Source organism: Trachurus trachurus, assembly GCF_905171665.1.
Source record: "Trachurus trachurus genome assembly, chromosome: 18".
NCBI classification, from domain to species: domain Eukaryota; kingdom Metazoa; phylum Chordata; class Actinopteri; order Carangiformes; family Carangidae; genus Trachurus; species Trachurus trachurus.
The window spans coordinates 20144328-20164245 of NC_139909.1; the positions used below are offsets into that span (position 1 = coordinate 20144328).

Sequence of the window (19918 nt, forward strand, 5' to 3'; positions counted from 1 at the left end):
CTCAAACACACACACATACACTCACACTAATGAAAGCTTCAGCACTTTAAAAGGTTTGCATCATCATTTGATCATCACCTACTTCATTAATTAAATCCCCCTTTTTCCACCAAACATGATCCAGTTTATTGAGGTATTCTAATCTGCACAGCTCCACTGTGAGTTCACACAAGAATTCCTTATTGATCTCTTGAAGTTCTACTCATGCAGCCTGTTTGGTACCGGCTGACCCTGATAAGATCCCAGTATTAGGCCTAGATTCAGTATACTGTTTCTAGATATTTGTTTCCTTATTAGTTTTCAATCTTGCATTGATCCATCATCAGTAGGCCTACTTTGATGTATTTTAAGCTCAAAATGTTACGGTATTACAGTATATGTCTTGTAGGCTACCTCTGCTCAACAGTATGCAGACTATATTTCCATATATAATGCAGATGCTGAGGTTGTTTAAGTGCAAAGGCCCCTAGCAAAGACACTAAAGCAGAAGCTCAGATGATGTCAGAATTTGAAATGAGTGCAAGTTGAATCTGCCGAGCTGGCAGTTTTCCACATGCATCGGATATGTGAGCGCACACTGACACACTCAAAGAAAATCTGGCTCTGTGATTTCACTGGGGGGGTTGTGGCTTCGCTAGCATCTCGCAGCCTCTGCTGACCTAGTGCACATGCTGATGTAAGGCATATAAACAAGCACACACAATAGTAAATGATCAAATTCAATTTCAGTCCACATTAGCTCAGCTCTCCAGGTTTGTAAACTGCTGTCATCCTCTGGAGCGAGAGTAATGTTGGTTTGCTAGTAAAAGGTAGCAACTGAGATGTTTGCAAAGGAATAAATCAGGGAAGATAAAGTGAAGTAATTCAATTGTGTTAGCCTACATTTATTTTATTTGAATACAAAGCCGCGATTGTGCAGTGTGGAAATTTACAAGACGTCACAGCTGGTAATGAATAACTTTTTTATAGACAAACCAGTGTCTGCTATCAGAGCTATACTTCAACTTTCCCTTTTTTTTTGACTGTAGCAGCCTCATGCTGGTTCATGAACTGTGAGGCTACATCCAAAAGTCGGCTAGCTTAGTTTAGCTTAGTTTAGTTTAGCATACCTTAGCTTAGCTTAGCTTAGCATTTAAACCGAAGAGGAGCAGAAACTGTCTGGCAAATAAGCACCTGTTAAATCCAATATGTTGTCTTTTGTAGAAATTAAACTAATTATATGAAATATGTTAACTATGTAGCTCCTTAAATATTGAATTATGGATTTTGTTACCTTTGGACCGACCACAGTTAGATGCCTCCCTCTGTTTCCATCCGTCTGTCCAGTTGTTAAGCCAAGTGAATGATGTCACTCTTCTAACTCTCAACAACAAAGAGCCTATTTCTTAAGGTTTTCTTCTATTAATGTGCAATAAACAAATCCTTGATGTTTAAAAATGGTCATACAGAGAGATAGGCTACACACTTTAAGTCCAACAATTTGTTAATAAACTGAATATAATACAATACATTAGATCTTGTATGAATATAAACTGTATATAGTCCATATCATTTGTGTGCCTGTGCCTGTGCCTGTGTGTTAATGTATGTGTGATTGTGTTTGTTTAGATTCGCTGGCTCCCACCTGCAGATGGAACTCCTCAGGGATGGAAGTCCAGGCAGTTCTGCTGAAGTATGTGTGAGTAACGTCTTACACAAAACGCACACAGCCAGTCAGCCCTCTGCCCCCGCTATGACAAAGAAGTGTACATTGCGCCGCGCCGCGAAAATACTTTGGTAAATGTTATGACACCTTGTTTAAACAACCGCAGAGATATTCGCTAAACATACGTCGGGGGAATATCACTGGGTGTTACTTCCATGTGCATGTGGCGTGTGCGTCAAGCGAGCGCCCTCGGTTTGCCCTCGAACCTCACATGGAAAAAAACCTTCATCCAGCTGACGGCCGAACTAACCGACTAATTAGTGCACACTCCTCACTAACACAAAACAAATTAGCCTGTTAGATGTAAATGTGGGAGTGTTGAACCCAGTCAGTCAATAAAACAGCCGCATGTCACCGTAAGAGATGAAAGGTGCGATTTAAAGCGATACTCCATTATTATTTCCCCCCTCCCCGCTCAGGTCACGGGGTACAGAGGCTCGACTTTTACCCATTGAAGTGATGCTTGATCTCAGGCATCAAAGGCGGGCGAGTCAAACAGAATGTAAAACGAGCTCCGATGCTGATGTTTTAATAAAACAGACGGAGTAGCGCTCAGCAAATATGACTAAAATGCTAATATAGGCTGCTTTGATAGGTAAAGTGATTATAACCAGTGGTGAAAGTCACTCGGTATATGCTCAAGCACCAAGAGGCTGATATGCCAAGCAGAGCTGAGAGGAGCTGTAGAGCCTCCTGATCATTCTGTCCATAATTTCATTTCATTTCATTTAAAAAAGCAACTTTTAACCAAAGGATCTTAAAGAATACATTTCCCAAATGATCTTAAACCACTGAAACAAATGAATGTGAGTAAATTTAAAATTGCAAACACTGAGTAGTTTGGTGCAGGCTCAGAAGTTATTGGTGTGCTCCAGACGTACGTGTGATATTTATCGCTGTCGTACGTGAGGGGAAGTTTATTATTTTGTGCGCACTCCAAAAGAATTGCCATAATAAACACTGAATATTGTCCCATTACAGTGTTGGTACCACGCAGTGGATATTAGTGTGTGTTTGTCATTTTGTCAAACTCTGGCAGCATGAAATACATTTTTTAATTTAAAAAATCCCCATTCTGGCATTTCTGCGTTATGATAAAGCGCACAGCGGAGGGTTATGAAAAAGACGGGACAGAAAAGAGAGACGGAGGACGAGATGCTCCACGAGGCCGTTAAATGCGGAATATGCACCATGAACTGCCGAGGTACCTGGGTACTGCCGGAAGGGCCGTTTTTATGAATCTTTATTAAAAAAGAAGAAAAAACGATTAGCACGGGGCTTTATTTAAAATAAATTACAGATGAATTCATTTCAGTGGAGCTGCAGACAGTACACAACACAGCTGGTTTTCTAATAAGAGGGACACGAGTCCACCGTAACCGCTCATGAGCTCCGCAGCAGCACATGTTGTCTCGCCCTCTGGTTTCAGACAAACTGAACGCTGTTGTGCTTGCAGAAAAACAAAACCACAAAGCACAACAAATCCCCTGCTAGTCTGTGGATCTGTGTTGACTGACTGCGCGCATGTGTGTGTGTGTGTGTCTGCACTCGGCGCCAGTCACACTGTCACCAGAGCTCCCCTCCCTTCAATGTCTCAGGACAGGAAGAAACATGTTCTCCGGACCCCTTGGGGAGTCAATTGTGAGTGGATGGGTGGGTGCTGGTGGAGGCGTGGAGGCTAACATTCACTAGAACTGTTGATTAGTGCAAGTCCTCCGTCGTCTCCTTTCAACCTCGCAACATTGCTGACTCATCTACTACATCCACACACTTCAACAGACTGCATTAGGAAAGAAAAAAAAGAAAAAGCTGTTGGAGTAATTTGATGTTTTGGGGGATTTCATCTCTGTCGGGAGGGGGGCAAAAGAGGAAGGGAGTGGAGAAGGGAGGGGCTTGGAGGAAATAATTACTCCTCTATCAAACCAGGAGGAAGTCATTTGGTCGGTCAGGCTGCCCCAGTGGATATTAGCCCCTCAATGAAACAACAACATCCCAACATCCGGCTCACAGCGGAGGGTGAGGTGAAGTTGAGACATCCAGTCAGAATATTGTGATAATTACAGGCGACTACAGCAGATGCACACACGCACACACACACACACAAAACACACAATCCTAAAGTATATAGTGTGTGTGAGTAAGTGCATGTCCAAACATAAGACCATTCATAGGCAAATATACACAATAGTATACACACACAAACAAAACAAAAAAGTAGAGTTCACCCAAATTACACAAACTTTTTTCTTTTTTTTCCACATTTTTCTGTGTTGACAGTTTCCTCTGAGACTTGCGCTGCCGGCTCAGTACAATGGAGGTGAAAGGAATCTTGTTTTTAGTGCTCGGAGCATTGAGAAACTACATTTCTTTCCAGAAACTGTGACCTCACTGTGAGTTTTTTTTTTATTAGGAGGTAATAGTCCCTATGAATACTGTTTCTGGACAAATATATTGCAGTTGATTATTTTAAATGCCACAAACAAGCAGGCACGATCTACATTGTGTTGGGAAGGAGGCAGAAATCTTTATTTTACAAGACACATGGAAATGCACATAAAGAGAATATACAAAACGTATACTGTAAACACACAGCAATTTTATACAAGTTCTGCATTTTATCTCTTAAAGGTAACCATATCTACATTTAGTAGGTTTCTCTTTTTGGTGAGTTTTTAGGAGCGCTGGCCCTTTAAGAAAGTTTCTTCTCCTCCGTCCAGCAACACGCTCGGTTAATGTGAATTACTTTGAACAAGAGCATGACCTACAAGTCTGCGCCGCAATGGTGGACTGAGTTTAATCACTCTATGAAGCATATCTCCTCAGAAAGCGTGCTGATGCAGTAAAGAAAAATCACGGCTCACCATATCTCCTGTAATCACGACTTAAAAGGAGACGCCGGCCAATGGCCATTCCCCTCAACTAAACCGCCAGTGTCGAGTTAACTCTGTTCCCCCTGACATGGTGCAGCTCCGCAAACAAACATTTCATCCGTACCAAACCTGGTGCTATTTGTTAAATGGATGCAGCCGAGTTAGAAGAGCAATTACTTGATGTCTCCATGTCAGCCGCGTTCACTTATTTGTGCGATGCAAATTCACAAAAAAAGTGGGTTGTGATTGTGTGAAACACTTTGAAGCAATTTTAGCAGCGAGGCAACAAGAATAAACTTGAGGCGAGATTACAAAGGGAAGCTTTCTGTTGTACCGTTTGCTATTGATGTGTCATGTGCGCTGACAGAAAGAAAAAAAAAAAAAAAAAAAAAGTGGGCATTTGTGATTTGTTACTCATGCCAGAGGCGGCTGGTGACAGTAAACCTACATAGTGGGAATTCAGAGAAGCTTCCAGCTCGGCGGGCCTGGGAGGCCTGTGGTCGGTCAGTGGTTGTCTTGGCATCTAAAGGGGACGGGGCGTGGGGAGGGGAGGGGGACCGGGGGGCAGGGGGGGACGACCACTCACGGTCAGAGTATGTTGGCTCGCATTAGGAAGTGTCACCGTGGGATACTTCAATGTGTGTATGTGTGTGTGTGAACAGCTGAAAGCGAGGTAGCGTTCAGTGGTCTTTTAGTCACGGCTGGTAATGCCCCGTCCTGATCTCCTGGCATCCTGCTCTGTCAAGAGGAAGAACCCTTTTGAAAACTTTATTAAGGCGTGTTAAAACAGGTAGCTTACCCTGGGCTGACTTAAAAAAAAAAAAAAAAAAAAAAAATCTGTATTGTATTGTAAGGTTTTTGTTATTGCAATTCCACTGGGGGCTTAGCCTAGTCATTCATCTGGATGTTTGTGAGGCTGAATTATATTTGACATTCATGCTCTGGCACAGAGCTGGGTCCAAAGACAACCTAATAGTGGACATTAATGCCTAGTGAACTGGAGGGAAAGGTAATCCGGATTTTCCATCTGACAAGACATGGTGGGGGGAGTGTGGTGTGATGCGGTGTGCGTGCCCCTATCATGTGTGCTTGTGTGTGTGTGAGCTTGAGAGAGTCGAATGTGTGTGTGTTTGTAGTCTGGCTGCCTGCCCCGAGGACCTTTTTGGCCAATAGCCCGACAAAACCAATAGTTCCTGTGCAATGTTGGACTAACTCCCGCTGGAGAGCTGAGGGCCAGCTGGGGCCCCTTCTAATAAGGAAGTGGGACTTTCTTCTCTCACCCCCTACTGATTCATAACACACACATACACACACACACACACACACATGCATACAGTATAGCTTCATCCTTGCGCAGGGTCTTGGGAGCTAGAGACATGTCAGCAGCTGCATCCATCACCACCCAGCACTAGCAGCTACAGCCGGTATGTGAGAAACACAGTCAGGCCCTAAAGGCTTTTCTCAGGATTAAAGGGGCTTCAGACAGGGGCTCCTTTTCATGGCCGAGCAGCACAGGTATACATAGTTCTTAAAGGACCATAACTCCTCAGCTACAGATCAACTTTACTTTGCAGACTCCGGTTTTTACATTAGTGGATGTATTCCTCTCACACAACGCCGAGCAGCTACTGGTTTAGCATTCAGTCCTTATGACATGAAAATCAGTTCGGAGACTCTAAATACTTGTGCCGTGCAATCCATCACGATGAGCACCAAGCCCCTCTTTTTTTTGTCAACTTTGCATTAGTGTTGCATGATAATGCAGTTTTAAAGTGCAGTGATTTGATTTGTGCAGCTACCTGCGCTGCATTACCTTGCAGCGGTAATGCAATTTTGACCATGTCTCTACGGAAACTGCATTTTAAAATTTCATGCCTGTGTCTGAGCATCAAAAGAATTACAATATTTAAAAACATCCTACACATTCACAAAAGTCTTGCGTGCTGCATTAAAAGACTATACGTAGATGTTTGTGTTAAATTCAAACTAAATGAGTTTCAGTAAAGTTTAGTTTCCTTATTTATGAGTCTTCCAACTACTGTATTTTCTTGATTAACCATCACATGTTGTGTGATGAAGAGTTCAAAACCCGAGTTGTTAGAACAGTATCAATGAGAATTTAGAAAACCAACAGAAATTCACAAAACTGTGTCCAATCAATTTTCTGTCAATCATATAATCATTGAATCTATGGATTATTTCATCATACATAAGAGTTTCTAAAGTGAAACCATTTTGGCAACACATGATAATATGACTTATGTGTATATATTCAGAAATATATGAACATATTATGCATTTATTAATGGATAAGCAGCATTTTCGCTTTATTATTAACAAATATAAAGTACTATATTACTAAGAGTATGACTGCCAAATATCTGGCACATCTACCATCAGCCGATAAAATCTGCCACGCCTATTACCTCGGCCCTGACTTTGACGAGAACAAATTCAGGTTTGATGCTCACAGTAATGGATTACGCAGCTCAGTGGTCTGCTAATGATTCAGAAGTGAATGAAAACCAGGACTGCTCAGAAAAAAAAAGTATTTAAATCTCTAAAAGACAAAGCGCCAAGTGATTTACAGTACAGTAAGATTAACGATGGAGAACTAGATGGCTCCACCATCGGTCAGGAATCTCGAACAAGTCTTCTTTTCTCCTCTTCATCGGCAGCGCATGGATCAATAATCACCGATAACACACATAGGGACATTACACACGAAATGAAAACAAAAAACAGTGCACGCATTCACCGAGGAACCCGGTCGCCTCCCACGTCGTCAAACACCACTTGTTTACCTATCCCACGTCGTTTCGTCAGGGCCGAGTTACTGGATGTAACACATTAAGCCGGCGAATCATTAAACCTCTCCCTAATCCACTCAGACATGTTCAATGATCAACTCAATCTTTAACCTTGGCGTCTCAGCCAGAACAAATAGCGTGGTCTGGAAGTATGTGTCGCATCAGCTTAGCCAAGCGGCTGTATAACACATCGATTCCCTCATCCTTGATTGAACGCGCAACAGGGCATTAGCTAGGCCAGCCGTGCCCCCCCTTCCCTTCCACAAAACAGCCCCCCCCCCCATACACACTTTCCCTGCAACAGTCTGCCTGTCTCTCTTTTTTTTTTTTCTTTTAAGGTCATGTTTGGTTTGCTAATTGTTTATTGTTCCAAAGAGTTTCTCTCTCTTCCCCTGAACCCGAGTTACCACGGTCTCTAAGAGATGTCTATTTTTAGCGATACATCTGGGGGGGTGGGAGGGAGGGGGGCTGGGTTTCGGAAGGGTTGACCTTTCTCTCCGGTCCGACGGGTGGTTGGGAGCTGTGGTGGGGAGCGATTATGGGAGATGTGGTTGTTAGACGCAAGTTCAACTTAAGCATTCAAGACTATTGTCAGCTGACTTCCTGTTTGTCACAGCTGGACTTTGAGGTTGACAGATTTGGTTTACAACGGCCTCTTTTTTCTTTTTTCTTTTTTTTGAAAGTACACTCCACTAATTTTACATGTCAAAGTCAGTTTACAAGTCACATGGAGGGCCGCACATCCTGAGAAACCAGTTGTATAATGTCATGTGCGGCTCCGGAGGCGCCTCGGGTCTGGGAAAATAACATTGCTTAAGTAATCTCAGCGTGGGCTCAGAGACGTTTAAACCGAAAGCCTTTGCCTTGGTGGTGGTGTGAAGTTGGAAAGGTGTGGGAGGCGTTCACCAGAAAGAGATGCGTCTTAATGAAGGATGCTATCCAGTTACATTATGGGAAGAGTAGGATCCAGCGATTTTTTTTGGAGCTGGGTTTGTGAGAAATCAGGATAACTTGGCCTCTGCTGCGTCGATTTTGACCAAACACAGATGCACTTTGTCATAACAGCGACGAAGGAGATTTAAATCATAACATCCTGTCCGTGAGTGCAAGGTATTCGACGAAAACTGAGCAGTTCCTACCGTTAACCTTTTAAAAAATCATCCTAAGTAGGAGTGAATACAATAAGCAGAAGACTGTGGTGACAGTGGATCCTCAGGACGCTGGTGCAGCTCAGGACTGTGTCCCCTCTGCGTCCTACAGGTTCCTGATGTGTGATGGTGGCCGTGGCCGGCTGTGACGGGCGTTGCTGATTGCCTCTCGTGTCCAAATTAGAAAAACCTGGAGGACTGACCTGACCCCGGCACCCGGAGCAGCGTAACGTCGGTGAGTTTTATTTTTTATTTTTTATTTTTTACAGCTCAGCTATGGACTTAGCAATCCCCTGCAGGCGAAGGAGGAAAGGTGTAAATCTCACCTCGGCGACACAGCGGCATGCCCCCCCCCCCTCCTGATCTGATTTGAAAGTGTGGATTTGTTGGGGGGGAAAAAAGTTGTGAAAGGCCACTTTATTTATTTATTTTCTTTCTTTCTTTCTTTCTTTCTTTCTTTCTTTCTTTCTTTCTTTCTTTCTTTCTTTCTTTCTTTCTTTCCTTCTTTCTTTCTTTCTTTCTTTCTTTCTTTCTTTCTTTCTTGCTTGCTTGCTTTCTTGCTTGCTTGCTGTCTTTCTGTCTGTCTTTCGTTCTTTCTTTCTGTCTCTTTCTTTCTTTCTTTCTTTCTTTCTTTCTTTCTTTCTTTCTTTCTTTCTTTCTTTCTTTCTTTCTTTCTGTCTTTCTGTCTTTCTTTCTTCAATTTTGTTGGTGGGGGGCAAGAGGGTGAGATCTGCTGGAATGACCGTAACCGCACCGAGACACAGTGACAGCGTGTCAACTTCCATCTGCGCGTGTTTTAGCTTTTTTGCTCAGCGGGAAATGTTTTGGAAACAGACCCAAAATGGCAGCATTAGATATTTATGGGATAAAAGTGTGTGTGGTCTTGGCATCTTAAAGGCAAGTGCGAGAAATTGAGGAGAAAATGAGAAACATTTTGTGTGTATCTACCTTTGTTTGTGTGTATGTGTGTGTATTGGTTTTTATGGGTATCCGAATGTGTTTGTGCCTTGCAACAGTTCCACATGATCCCCAGTGTTTTCATTAGCGTACAAGGTTCGTGTGTGGTGACCATGACAACCTTACCCCTTCTCTTTGTCCCTCTCTCTCTCTCTCGCTCAGGCAGCAGCAGCCTCATGGGCCTCAGGACATACTAGACCCCAGCCTCCATCACACATCGAGCCACCCACCCCTTCGCCCCCACCCCTCCCTTCCCTTCAACCACCATCCTCAAAGTCCCTCCAACTCTTTTTTATACTGTTACATCTACTACGATTTACCGGCAGTGCTTTGGCCGCACCTCCTCCGACACCTCCCCGCAAAAAAGGTAATGGGCGTGCACGACAAAGGCGCACACACGCCCCTTTGTTTGACCGGTCACCTGTCTGACACTAGCAGCTTTGCGTTCTTGTATATGCAAGTGTAAAGACGAGCGCACCAAAGGAGTGCAAACACATTTTATGCAGCCACTTTGCAAGGCCAGATGTACGGAAGTGATGCTAAAGCACTGCTGGGTAATGTTATTATATTACTATAATTATTACTATTCTGTATATCATTCATATTAATGTTATTATGATTATTAAATACATGTTGAAGCATGACTTTGCAAAAAAAAAAGAAGAAAAAAAACAATGCTGTACATTTTTAGATATTTTAAAGAAATACAAAAAGGTATTTTTGTAATCAAGACAATGTTTGAAATGTTTTTTTTTCTTTGATTGATTTATGTTGTGTTAAAGCGTGTGAGGAACTTTCATATGTTTTTTTTGTTTGTTTCTTTCGCCCTTCCCGTTTGGTGCCATTATAAAATGGTAAGTCACCCTGCTATACCAAAGCAGACCTGTCGGTTGGCTCTCGTCTTTTCTTTACCGTGCAGATTCAGGTTTGCTCATGTTAGTAGTGTGCGTGTGGTTGTGTGTGTGTGTGTGTGTGGGCGTCTTTTCACCTGATGAGGCAGACATATTATTCCATCGTCTGACGTGCTTTAGTTAGCCGGTGACGAACAAACACGCTCCCGATCCAGCTCCTAATTCCGCAATGGGAAGGTAATCAAACGTGTTGCATTGACAGGAACAAGCCATCGGCGGTGAAGGTGGATTGACCCCCGGAGACTGCGATGCACGGCAAACTGAGCCCTGCTATTATTAGGAATTTGCCCCGTCGTTGTGTAGCAGGACAAGCAAGCACAGTATAGAGAAAATGAAAGACCAAAGGCATTTCTTTTTTACACTGGAGAGCTATCTAGGCTTGTGGAGTTATTCTGTTTTTTGACTGCTTTGAAGTCCTCGATCTGATTTCTTATGAAGTATGATATTATTTTTCGCTGCATGTCTCTTTCTGGTGTCACTCCAAAAAGAGTCTGAAAGGATATTCACTTAAAGCAATTTGTCTCCTTTGTCTATTTTTAGGGAGCCAATGTGATTCAACCTGTCTTTTGTAAATTTTTTTGAATTAACATAGTAACGATTGGAGTGGGGGGAGAAGAAGACGAAGAAAAAAAAAACTAAAAATCTTTTGTAATCTTGTGTATTCTTGGGCCTGCAATAACGTCTTTGCTGTATGACATATCATGGAGTGATAATGTTTTATTCTTGACGCCAAAAACTCTCGTTCATGTCACATCCGTACAAAGACGAACTGTCACCGTCGTCCCTCTCTGATGAAGCGAAGACGTCGCGTTGTCACAGTGGTGTGACAGACAAAACGTGAAGTGAGATAACAACAATCGTCCCTGTAATCTTTAGCCCAGGTGTGTACAATCATCATGTCGGACTGGTTGAATTATATAGTCAGTGTTTGTAATGAGAAATAATAATAATAATAATGATAATATGCACGCGCATCATATCGACTGGTTTTTCTGAAGCAGTTTTTGCTTTAAAAGACATTTTTTAAAGCCGACCGTGGCACCAAATTTACTAGAACAAGTATTTATAAGGTGTGTGTGTGTGGTTGCGTGTGTGTGTGTGTGTGTGTTTTTATGGGTATTATGTTTTTAAAGTTCATAGACGATGCCCATCATATAATTCATTGTAAGTATTATTGTAAGTTTAATTGTATATTCATTTGGTAATTTTTCTAGAGCTTCTTTTTTGTGTTTGTATCAGACTGATTGAAACATACTGTATGTGATATATGAATACTGTTTTATCTACATAATTCACTGTGAAATCCAGAGGAAAACATGCTCTTTGAACGAATGGATCTTTTTGTCTTTTGTCAGCAGTGCGGTACAGAAGCCCCCCCTTACCCCCCAACCTGAAATGAATATGATAGTCCCTCCCTCCTTTTGTCCAATGAAAACTACTCCTTCCTCGTTTCAGTATACCGTGTGCGTACCTGTGTGTTCTGTGCATGTTCACGGCATGTGTGTGTTCTTCTTTTTTCTTTTTCTTAATGCATACAGTACTGTTGATATTTATGTACTTTAGCCGCTGTAAGGAGAAACTGTATTTCGGTGAATTGCAGAGGTGTGTTTGTTTGAAACCAAAAAAAAGGAAAAAAAAAAAAAAAAAGAAGTGATCAAAATGAGAAGTTTTTATGAAAATGTTAAATGAAGACATTTCAGGCCATCTGCCATTAAAGATTGACGTCATCTCGGTGTCATGATTTACTTTTTTCTCTCCTTTTCTGAATGTTACTGTGTTGTGCTTTATGAACCATGCATGAAGTTTCTGCATAATTTTGTATCACACTGAGCACATATTAGGTGTGGAGCACCAAAACTGACTTAAGAAAATGCAAGAAAATGATCCAAAAAGTAACTAGTTGCATCATTTATTTACTTCATTGGGAGAAAAGAGATAGATAGATAGATAGATAGATAGATAGATAGATAGATAGATAGATAGATAGATAGATAGATAGATAGATAGATAGATGAGGAAAATGTTATGATGTTAAAAGTATGGCATCTAAAAAAATAAAATAAAGGAGATTAAAACACAACAACAAAAGGTATGGCATCTAAAAAAAACAACCCAGAAATGCTAATGTGCAGGCTATAGTCCTCAATGCAGCGGCCCCGGTTCGATTCCACTGATGGCCCTTTGCTGCATGTCATTCCCCCTCTCTCTGTCTCCCCCATTTCCTGTCTCTCCACAGCTGTCCTATCAATTAAAGGCATAAAAGGCCAAAAATTATATACTAGCCTACAAAAAAAAGAAAGAAGAAAAATGCTAATGTGGTGTGTATGGTTGCTATTGTTTTTCATTTAAGCTAGCAAGCCACCCACTCCCATGTACATGAATGCAAACTTCCCACAAGCTACTACACACTTGTCAGTTGCCCTGGACATTTTTCATAAAACTTTCATAGGAAATCACAGGAAAGTTAAATAACATTAAAAACAAAAAGAATAGTTTGAATTTATTTCATCTGACATCTTCCTCTTTTTTTTTGGTGGGTACCTTTTGTCAGGTGTGGGGCTCCGTATCCAAAGAGAACTCTAGACTAGATGTTGACATTTCCACTGCGTTTACCCGAATAGAAACCCACCTGCGTGAAGGCTCAATTTCCTCTTCCTCTCTCACACTTGTCATTGGATAACACCTCCCCCACAGTCCCAGGAGGCCATCAAAACATGATGTGGGCCTCCTATAAAGTGGTTTGTGTACCGGGGGAGCTGCGGACCTCTCGCTGCCCTCTATAAGAATAGCCCACCGGACCCAGGGGCTGGCCACTCCTGAGACAGAGGCCACATCCAATTTAGTTTCACTCTTGCCTGTCTCCGCTCTCCTCTGTCTGCTCAGTCACACCAGGTGGCACACACCAGCTTCTTACATGACACACACTCGTCCGTGCCTGGGGGTTATTCACGCAGGGTGTCAGAGCGGACTAAAGTGGGGGAATGAAAAAAAAACGCTTTGTGTGTACGTATGTGTGGGTGAGGGGATGTATTCATCTGGGAGTATGCATGCATGCATAAGCCCAACCTGCAACACTCTGTAATGGTGTGACTCCCTTTGACAAGTCCATTAAAGAGGTGTTTCTGTCCCCCTATCACTCACGTCCTCGCTGAGGAGAGTCTGTATTTTTCAAACAGTTGAAACTAGATGTTGAATTTTCTACATTACATTTCTGGAGCCTGTCTGGTGTTTTCACTACCTGATCAACTTGTGTTGCTTGGCTCGCTGCAGTAAAAACACTGACCGCCGCTGCCGCAGCTCACTGGAACAGGCAACCACATGTTATCACACGGGTCGGGCCTGCACGCTCCATTTGACCTCAGTTTAGCAGGATTAGCATGCTAATGTTTTGCACACACAAAACACAGCTGATCAGGAGGCAGGGGGGGGGGGGGCATTAATTTGACATTTGATTAAAAATGAAAGTAGGATAAACAGTTTGTTTTGGGGTTTTTTTTTACCCAATGATGGCGCTAGAGGAAAAGGCACCAATGTTCTTCATTTTCATCCTGTGGAAAACAAAATTTGCCAAATCGCTAATAGCGCTGGAAACATTTCACTCTGAACCGCAAAATGCGTTTAAGCTGATCCCGGCCATTCATCATCTGAGGACTATTGATTATACAAGATGATGATGATGATGATGCCAATCCTGTACAGTGGCATGAGTCCTAAATAATCCCCCCCCACCCCGACTGTCTGGGCTTACATACAGTACAGTGTTCGACACTGACTAACCGGTGACTCATCATTCAGCAGCTCTGCATAGTGTCTGCTAAAGTCTGCACAGTCATTGTCTAAACAGTGATAGGCCAAAAAAGGAGGGGGCCTGTTTCTTCTTGGAAGCATTACCCAACCAAAAGCCCTGACACTCCCCACTGCGCCGCCGCCACCACGGCCTCCGCCATCACCACAGCTGCTGCTGCTGCTGCCGGTGTCTTTTGTGATTGTTACTCTTTTCAGATAAGCTGACGACTTCAGAGTGAGTCAGTGAATTTGATTTCACAGCAGGGGGGGTGGGGCGGGTGATGCTTTTCTTTCCTGCACTGTCCTTTCCGCACTCACCTCATCCCCACTCTCACTCTTTTCTCTGTCCACCTCTCAATGTTTTCCCTCCTCCTCCTCTTCCTCCTCTCTCATCCACAGCTCCCACCTCCCTTGGGTGGGCCCCCTCGCCCTCAGTCTCACAGCAATCCAAACACACCGAGGGCTAACTCTCCCACCACTTTCCTGTTTCTCATTGATTTCATGTTTGTACAGTCCACTCTTTGATTCCAGATAAGTAACCGAGAGATATTTATTATTTTCATCATCCGAGTTGAGATCCAATAATCGCGTAGGTGTGTGCGAGTGTTTTTCTGAAATAATGGGGTGTGTGTGTGTGTGTCTGTGTCATATGATAACTTGACTCAGGATGACATCATAGAATGAGCAAGGCCCCATTTGTCTCAGACAATAAAGAGCTCCACATCGCTACCTAGTGGTCATGGAAAGACATTACAGCATGCAACTACACTGAATCACACCTCTCCCATAATTAGGCTGAAGTACACTGACCCTTTACTCTGGTAGAAGTAGAAATACCATACAGTACACAGTACAAATCAGCTACAAGTAGTTTAAGTCTTGCAATCAGAAATATGTAGATGCAGAAATTATTCATATGTATGATAAACTCCATCTGCCTTAAGTGTAAAATTAAAGGTGTAGTGTTGGAAGATAAAAAAAAATGTATCAGTGTTAAAACATATGTATCAGTGTTAAAACATATATTTAAAGTATCAAAAGTAAAAGTAGGCTACTCGTTGTGCAGAATTGCATATTTCAGTGCTATTTTATCATACTGTATACTATATGTCATTATAATGGTTGAGCAGTCTTCATTGGTGTACATAGTGAAAATGGAAAGCAGCGTCATGTTTGATGAACTCATCATCTTATGAGTGTAATATGAGTCTGTCACATGTCTCATTACTCTGAATGAAGCAGTGTAGAAATAAATAAACTATAAAGCAAATTCTCACATTGCATTTTAAGGTAGAATAATTTTTGTTGGGCTATATATCAGCCTACATGTATATGTATTAGTTTATAATGCTCAGACTGTAATTTTACCATCATACACTGACTAGACATAAAATTAGTTTTTCAGTTTTTCACTATAGTGGAAAACCCAGGGAAAAGATGTACTCCAACAACTCTACCAACTGTTCAATTGAAAACAAATATATTTTATAAAAAGTTGTACTCATTAAAAAAAAAGAAAGCATAAAAAATGAGTTTGAGTGCTGATACTTTCTCAAACAGAGGAGGTCCACTAACCTATTTGATCTAACTCTGAGAGCAGCTCAGGCTCCCACTCGTCGAGCCTGACTGTATCTGAGGGGTCTCGGAGGACTTCGCTCCCCTCAGTGGGTTTAAGGGCAAACTGGTGTTCAAAGCCACTGCGCCTCCACCAGATTAGCCCTGTGCATGCCTGGCTTATACCTCCATGAGAGGGGCTGCCACTCAGGGCTCAGCAGGGGGGGGGGACTTCTGATCTACCGGTGCTTAGACGTCATCTCAGGCTGGACCTGGTTTGGATGAGTCTGTGTAAGGCGATGCCTTCACTGTGTGTTGGTTATCAGATGTGTTTGGATGAGATTCAATGGTTTGTCATTGGTGATCTTGTACTAGAATCATATGATGAAAATATGGTTTTATCACAAAATTTGATCAAACAAAATGAGTTATTGAAGGATTAGTGTAGTGTAGTGATTATGGAAGAAAGCCTCACACTATTGTTATATACATTTCATTCCTAAAGAAAAGAAGTTAAAACCCTAGTCATAAGATAAATAATGTGCATATTATATTATATTATATTATATTATATTATATTAAATTCTATTATATTATTATATCATATTATATTGTGTCATGTCAGGTCATGCCATATGATATGATATGGTATGATATGATATGATATGATATGATATGATATGATATGATATGATATGATATGATATGATATGATATGATATGATATGATATGATGTTTAGTATTGCCTGACACTAACACAAAATATTAAACATATTGACAAAACTAAAACTATTTGTGTTCAAACCTCTTGTGGCAAACCCAAAATAGTTTTTAAATGATAAGAAATATATTCAGTTGTCAAAAGATGATAGCTCTCATGTAGCACTGAAGCATCAGTGCTGGTACACAGTGAAATATAGGCGCAGGTCGCCCTCTAGTGGTCAAAGAAGCTCAGTGCAGGTGTACGCTTCCTTTCTTTCCGTTTCCTGAACCAAACTTTCACCACTGAATGAATGTCATTATCCACAGTGGCTCTACAGCCCCATCATGTGAGAGACCCTCGCTTCCCTAATGGGTTTTTTCCTGCTGAAACAATTCAGACCCACTGCTGAGTAAACCACCTAAAGGCCAACAGCACATAGCACATGACAGCACAAGACCCTGTTGTCCTCATGTGATCAGACTGGAGTCCTGTAATGATGGTGTGATGCTGCGCTGGTCTGCTCCTCCCACAGAACCTTACTCTTTATCTTTATCAATATAGCAATTACAAACTTATGATACTCATAAAAAATAATCTCTGAGATGTGATCTTTGTTCTTGATCTTGATGGCTTGATAACTTTTGATACGATTGCCCTGTGAAACCAACAATTCATCAATACAAGGCAGAGATCCTCCGTTTGTCCAGATGTGTGAGAATGACTCAGCATTAGACTCACATGACACATGAAATTTGCTTTATTCTTACAAACTACATCAGAACCATTAGTGAGAAATGACTTTTTTCCGTTTGTTAAAAACACAAAAAATACATAAATCATATATTTCACGTTATGTGGAGTTGTTATTGAGCTGCTTCAGGCTGTTTCCCATCACAATGATGAAACCTAATGTGGGGTAAAAATGCTGTTGAAATGTAAGTCAAGTTAAAGTAAACTGTGGTCCACCACATTTAAAGGGCCGGTTCATGCAAGTTACAGAAAACACAGCGTCTCATTTACGTCTCGTTGTATCTAATCATGCAGATATTCTCATGTTTTTTTCTTTGCCCACATGTTGAATCATTCATTTCTGAGATGCTGCTGCCTCCACTCCAGTACAGTGGAGGAGGAGGAATCTCCACTGGCATCGCTCACAGCAATGAACATAAATTACATTGAAGGAATGAAACAGCCCGTCGTCACCTTGGATAACCCACAAACATATGTTCTGTGGGATATCAGGAGCAATGAGGGCATTGTTTTCTGGAAAGACATGGAACTGCTGATTTTGGTTAATGGACAATTGAAATCCCACTGGAGAGAAGCAATGGAGATCTATCTGAGCAAATAAATCCAAATCTATTCGCATAGGAAGAGCTGAATGAGAGCTATATATTTTGAAATTTAGATGAACCTTAAATTAATGCAGTTTCTTTTTAAATATTTCAAGGCACTTCAACGCTGTTCCTCCTTAGCTTGTTCCTCTCTGCTCAGGTGAACCAGCTGAGTCTAGTTTTCAAGTGTTCGCTGAGGGTGGTGTGCAGGTCTGTTTGGTCGTCATGCAAACCTGTCTCTCAGTTTTCATTGCTTTATTGATATCATAACAATGACAATGACTCTTATGAAAATACTAAACTTTTGAGGTATATTTAGTAGAATCCCATGAGAATATACACTTGACTTTACCAGAACTTCCTTTTTTATAAAAATAAAACCAAAAAAAAACAACATCACACAAATCTATATCATGTCATCTCTATAAAAATAAAATATGAACTTCAAACTCCAGGTTACTGCTTCTTGAAAATCCTCTTCGCATCCACTCCCTCGTAGTTGTAGCTCTGGCGAGAGGAGGAGACAGAGGTGTGTCACTTTATTGAAAGCAGACTGCAGTAATTAACATATCGCAAAATTGGAACCCAGTGAAGATCGATGGGTTCGCGCGTGGACCTACAGTACATGTATACTGACCTGTACGAGCTCTCCTCCCACCAGAGCTCTGGTGGTGGTCAGGACCTTGCTGTTGTCTTTCCTGGTGAATTTGCCCTTTAGCATGTCACCCTCCATCTCCCACGCACCCTGGGTAAAAAATATACACACAGCTCTTTATGCTCTTATTATGTTCTGTTACATTTGTCTGCATTAGCCAACTTTTATTGGCCATGTTTCTTTGTTTTGTTGATGAGTTTTCCCACATTCAGTCGACTCTCCTGCCAGCGACTACATAACCACTGCAGAGTAATTACTCACTGGAACTTTTCCACTGCTTTCAGCATTAGCATTGGCTTCATTTGCTCTTTCCAAATCCATCACTCCCCCCTAAAGCAAACTAGTTCTGCTTGCTTGTATTTTTTTACATTTACAAGGCAGAACCTGAACCGCGTGCAACCTGCACCACCACCACCACCATTACCACAGGTCAGGACACTCACTGAGACTTCGGTGCCATCGGCCAGGCTGTAGTCGAAAGCGACGCCCAGGGTGAAGTCGATGTCCTTGGTGCGGAAGGTGCTGACCTCCTTTATTTTGAACTGGTTACCGGTCTGCTCGATGGTGACCTTTAGGTTGTCATGTTCTGCCAGCTTGCGCTTCATGACATTAATACCTTATTGAGAAGAAAAAATAGAAATGTGAAAAATGAAAAATCAAAAATCAAAAATGAAAAATGAAAAATCATGCATTGGAAGTGTATTTGTACAGTAAGTGACAGGTTCTGCTCAGGGCTTTTATTTTGAAGTGCTCGCACTGTGTCCAAGTCCAGAGAAAGACCTTAATTTAGCTGCTGTTGCTATTATTAAAGGTAGAATCACCTCTAACTTATCAACACCTCACTGCAGTGGGTAACATTCATGCAGCAATGTCAAACTTTATGGAAACACCTGACACAGTCACATACATGAGGCCAGGCGCAGGAGAAAAAAATAGCTGAGGTTAACCATGATGACTTTGAGTGACACATTAATTGTGAACACACACACACACACACTCACCCATTTTCTCCATGAACTCTCCATAATTCTCGCTGCGGTCGACTTTCCAGGTCCCATTGAACGTCATGGCTGCAGGCTGGTTGGAGGTTTGAGGGGCAGCTGGTGGTGATGAAGAACTGTAAGCAGAAGCGTGGGATTGTGTCAATGCCCAGTGGCCTCCATTTATATCCAACCCTCCCCTCCCCTCCCTTCACACACACACACACACACACCCCCAAGCTGGCATGGAAGATGCTCTTCTTTATCTCACTGATTATCTGTCTGCTGATGTGGCCATTTAAAGGCTGTGTCAAATGTAGGGCGATGGCCGCGCGACCTCGAGGATACACTGATAAATAACCGGAGGGCAACTCCCCTTCAGTGAATCTGGCACGGATGAAACACTGTCGCACTGTTCTGTCAGAGAGGGGGGAAAAAAAGAAAAGAGTGGGCTTGTTTGCAGGGCACTCACTCAACTGAGCCCCTCTCTGTTCCCTCTGTCTT

General features: G+C 42.0%; 2 protein-coding genes across 3 annotated transcripts in view; one reads left to right on the forward strand and one right to left on the reverse strand.

The window, feature by feature from the left end:
- The window catches only part of LOC311002084 (RNA-binding protein with multiple splicing-like), a 34499-nt gene extending 24699 nt beyond the window's left edge, over positions 1-9800 (forward strand). Inside the window, exons 7-9 of one of the 2 annotated variants that reach the window (XM_083993304.1) lie at positions 1609-1672; positions 8646-8768; positions 9653-9800. In XM_083993304.1, coding sequence (XP_083849430.1) covers positions 1609-1671 — 63 coding nt within the window. In that variant the 3' untranslated portion in view covers position 1672; positions 8646-8768; positions 9653-9800. Of the gene's footprint in view, positions 1-1608; positions 1679-8645; positions 8769-9652 lie in introns of both variants that reach the window. The other variant, XM_083993303.1, reaches the window with a different exon arrangement.
- A 7497-nt stretch (positions 9801-17297) lies between these two features.
- Positions 17298-19589, reverse strand: LOC311002195 (fatty acid-binding protein, intestinal-like). Its single transcript, XM_083993465.1, has 4 exons — positions 19436-19589; positions 18878-19050; positions 18417-18524; positions 17298-18286 (listed from the first exon to the last, which is right to left on the reverse strand). The coding sequence occupies exons 1-4, from the start codon at positions 19500-19502 to the stop codon at positions 18236-18238; spliced, it is 399 nt and encodes a 132-aa protein (XP_083849591.1). The 5' UTR covers positions 19503-19589; the 3' UTR covers positions 17298-18235.
- Between the last annotated feature and the right edge of the window lie 329 nt (positions 19590-19918).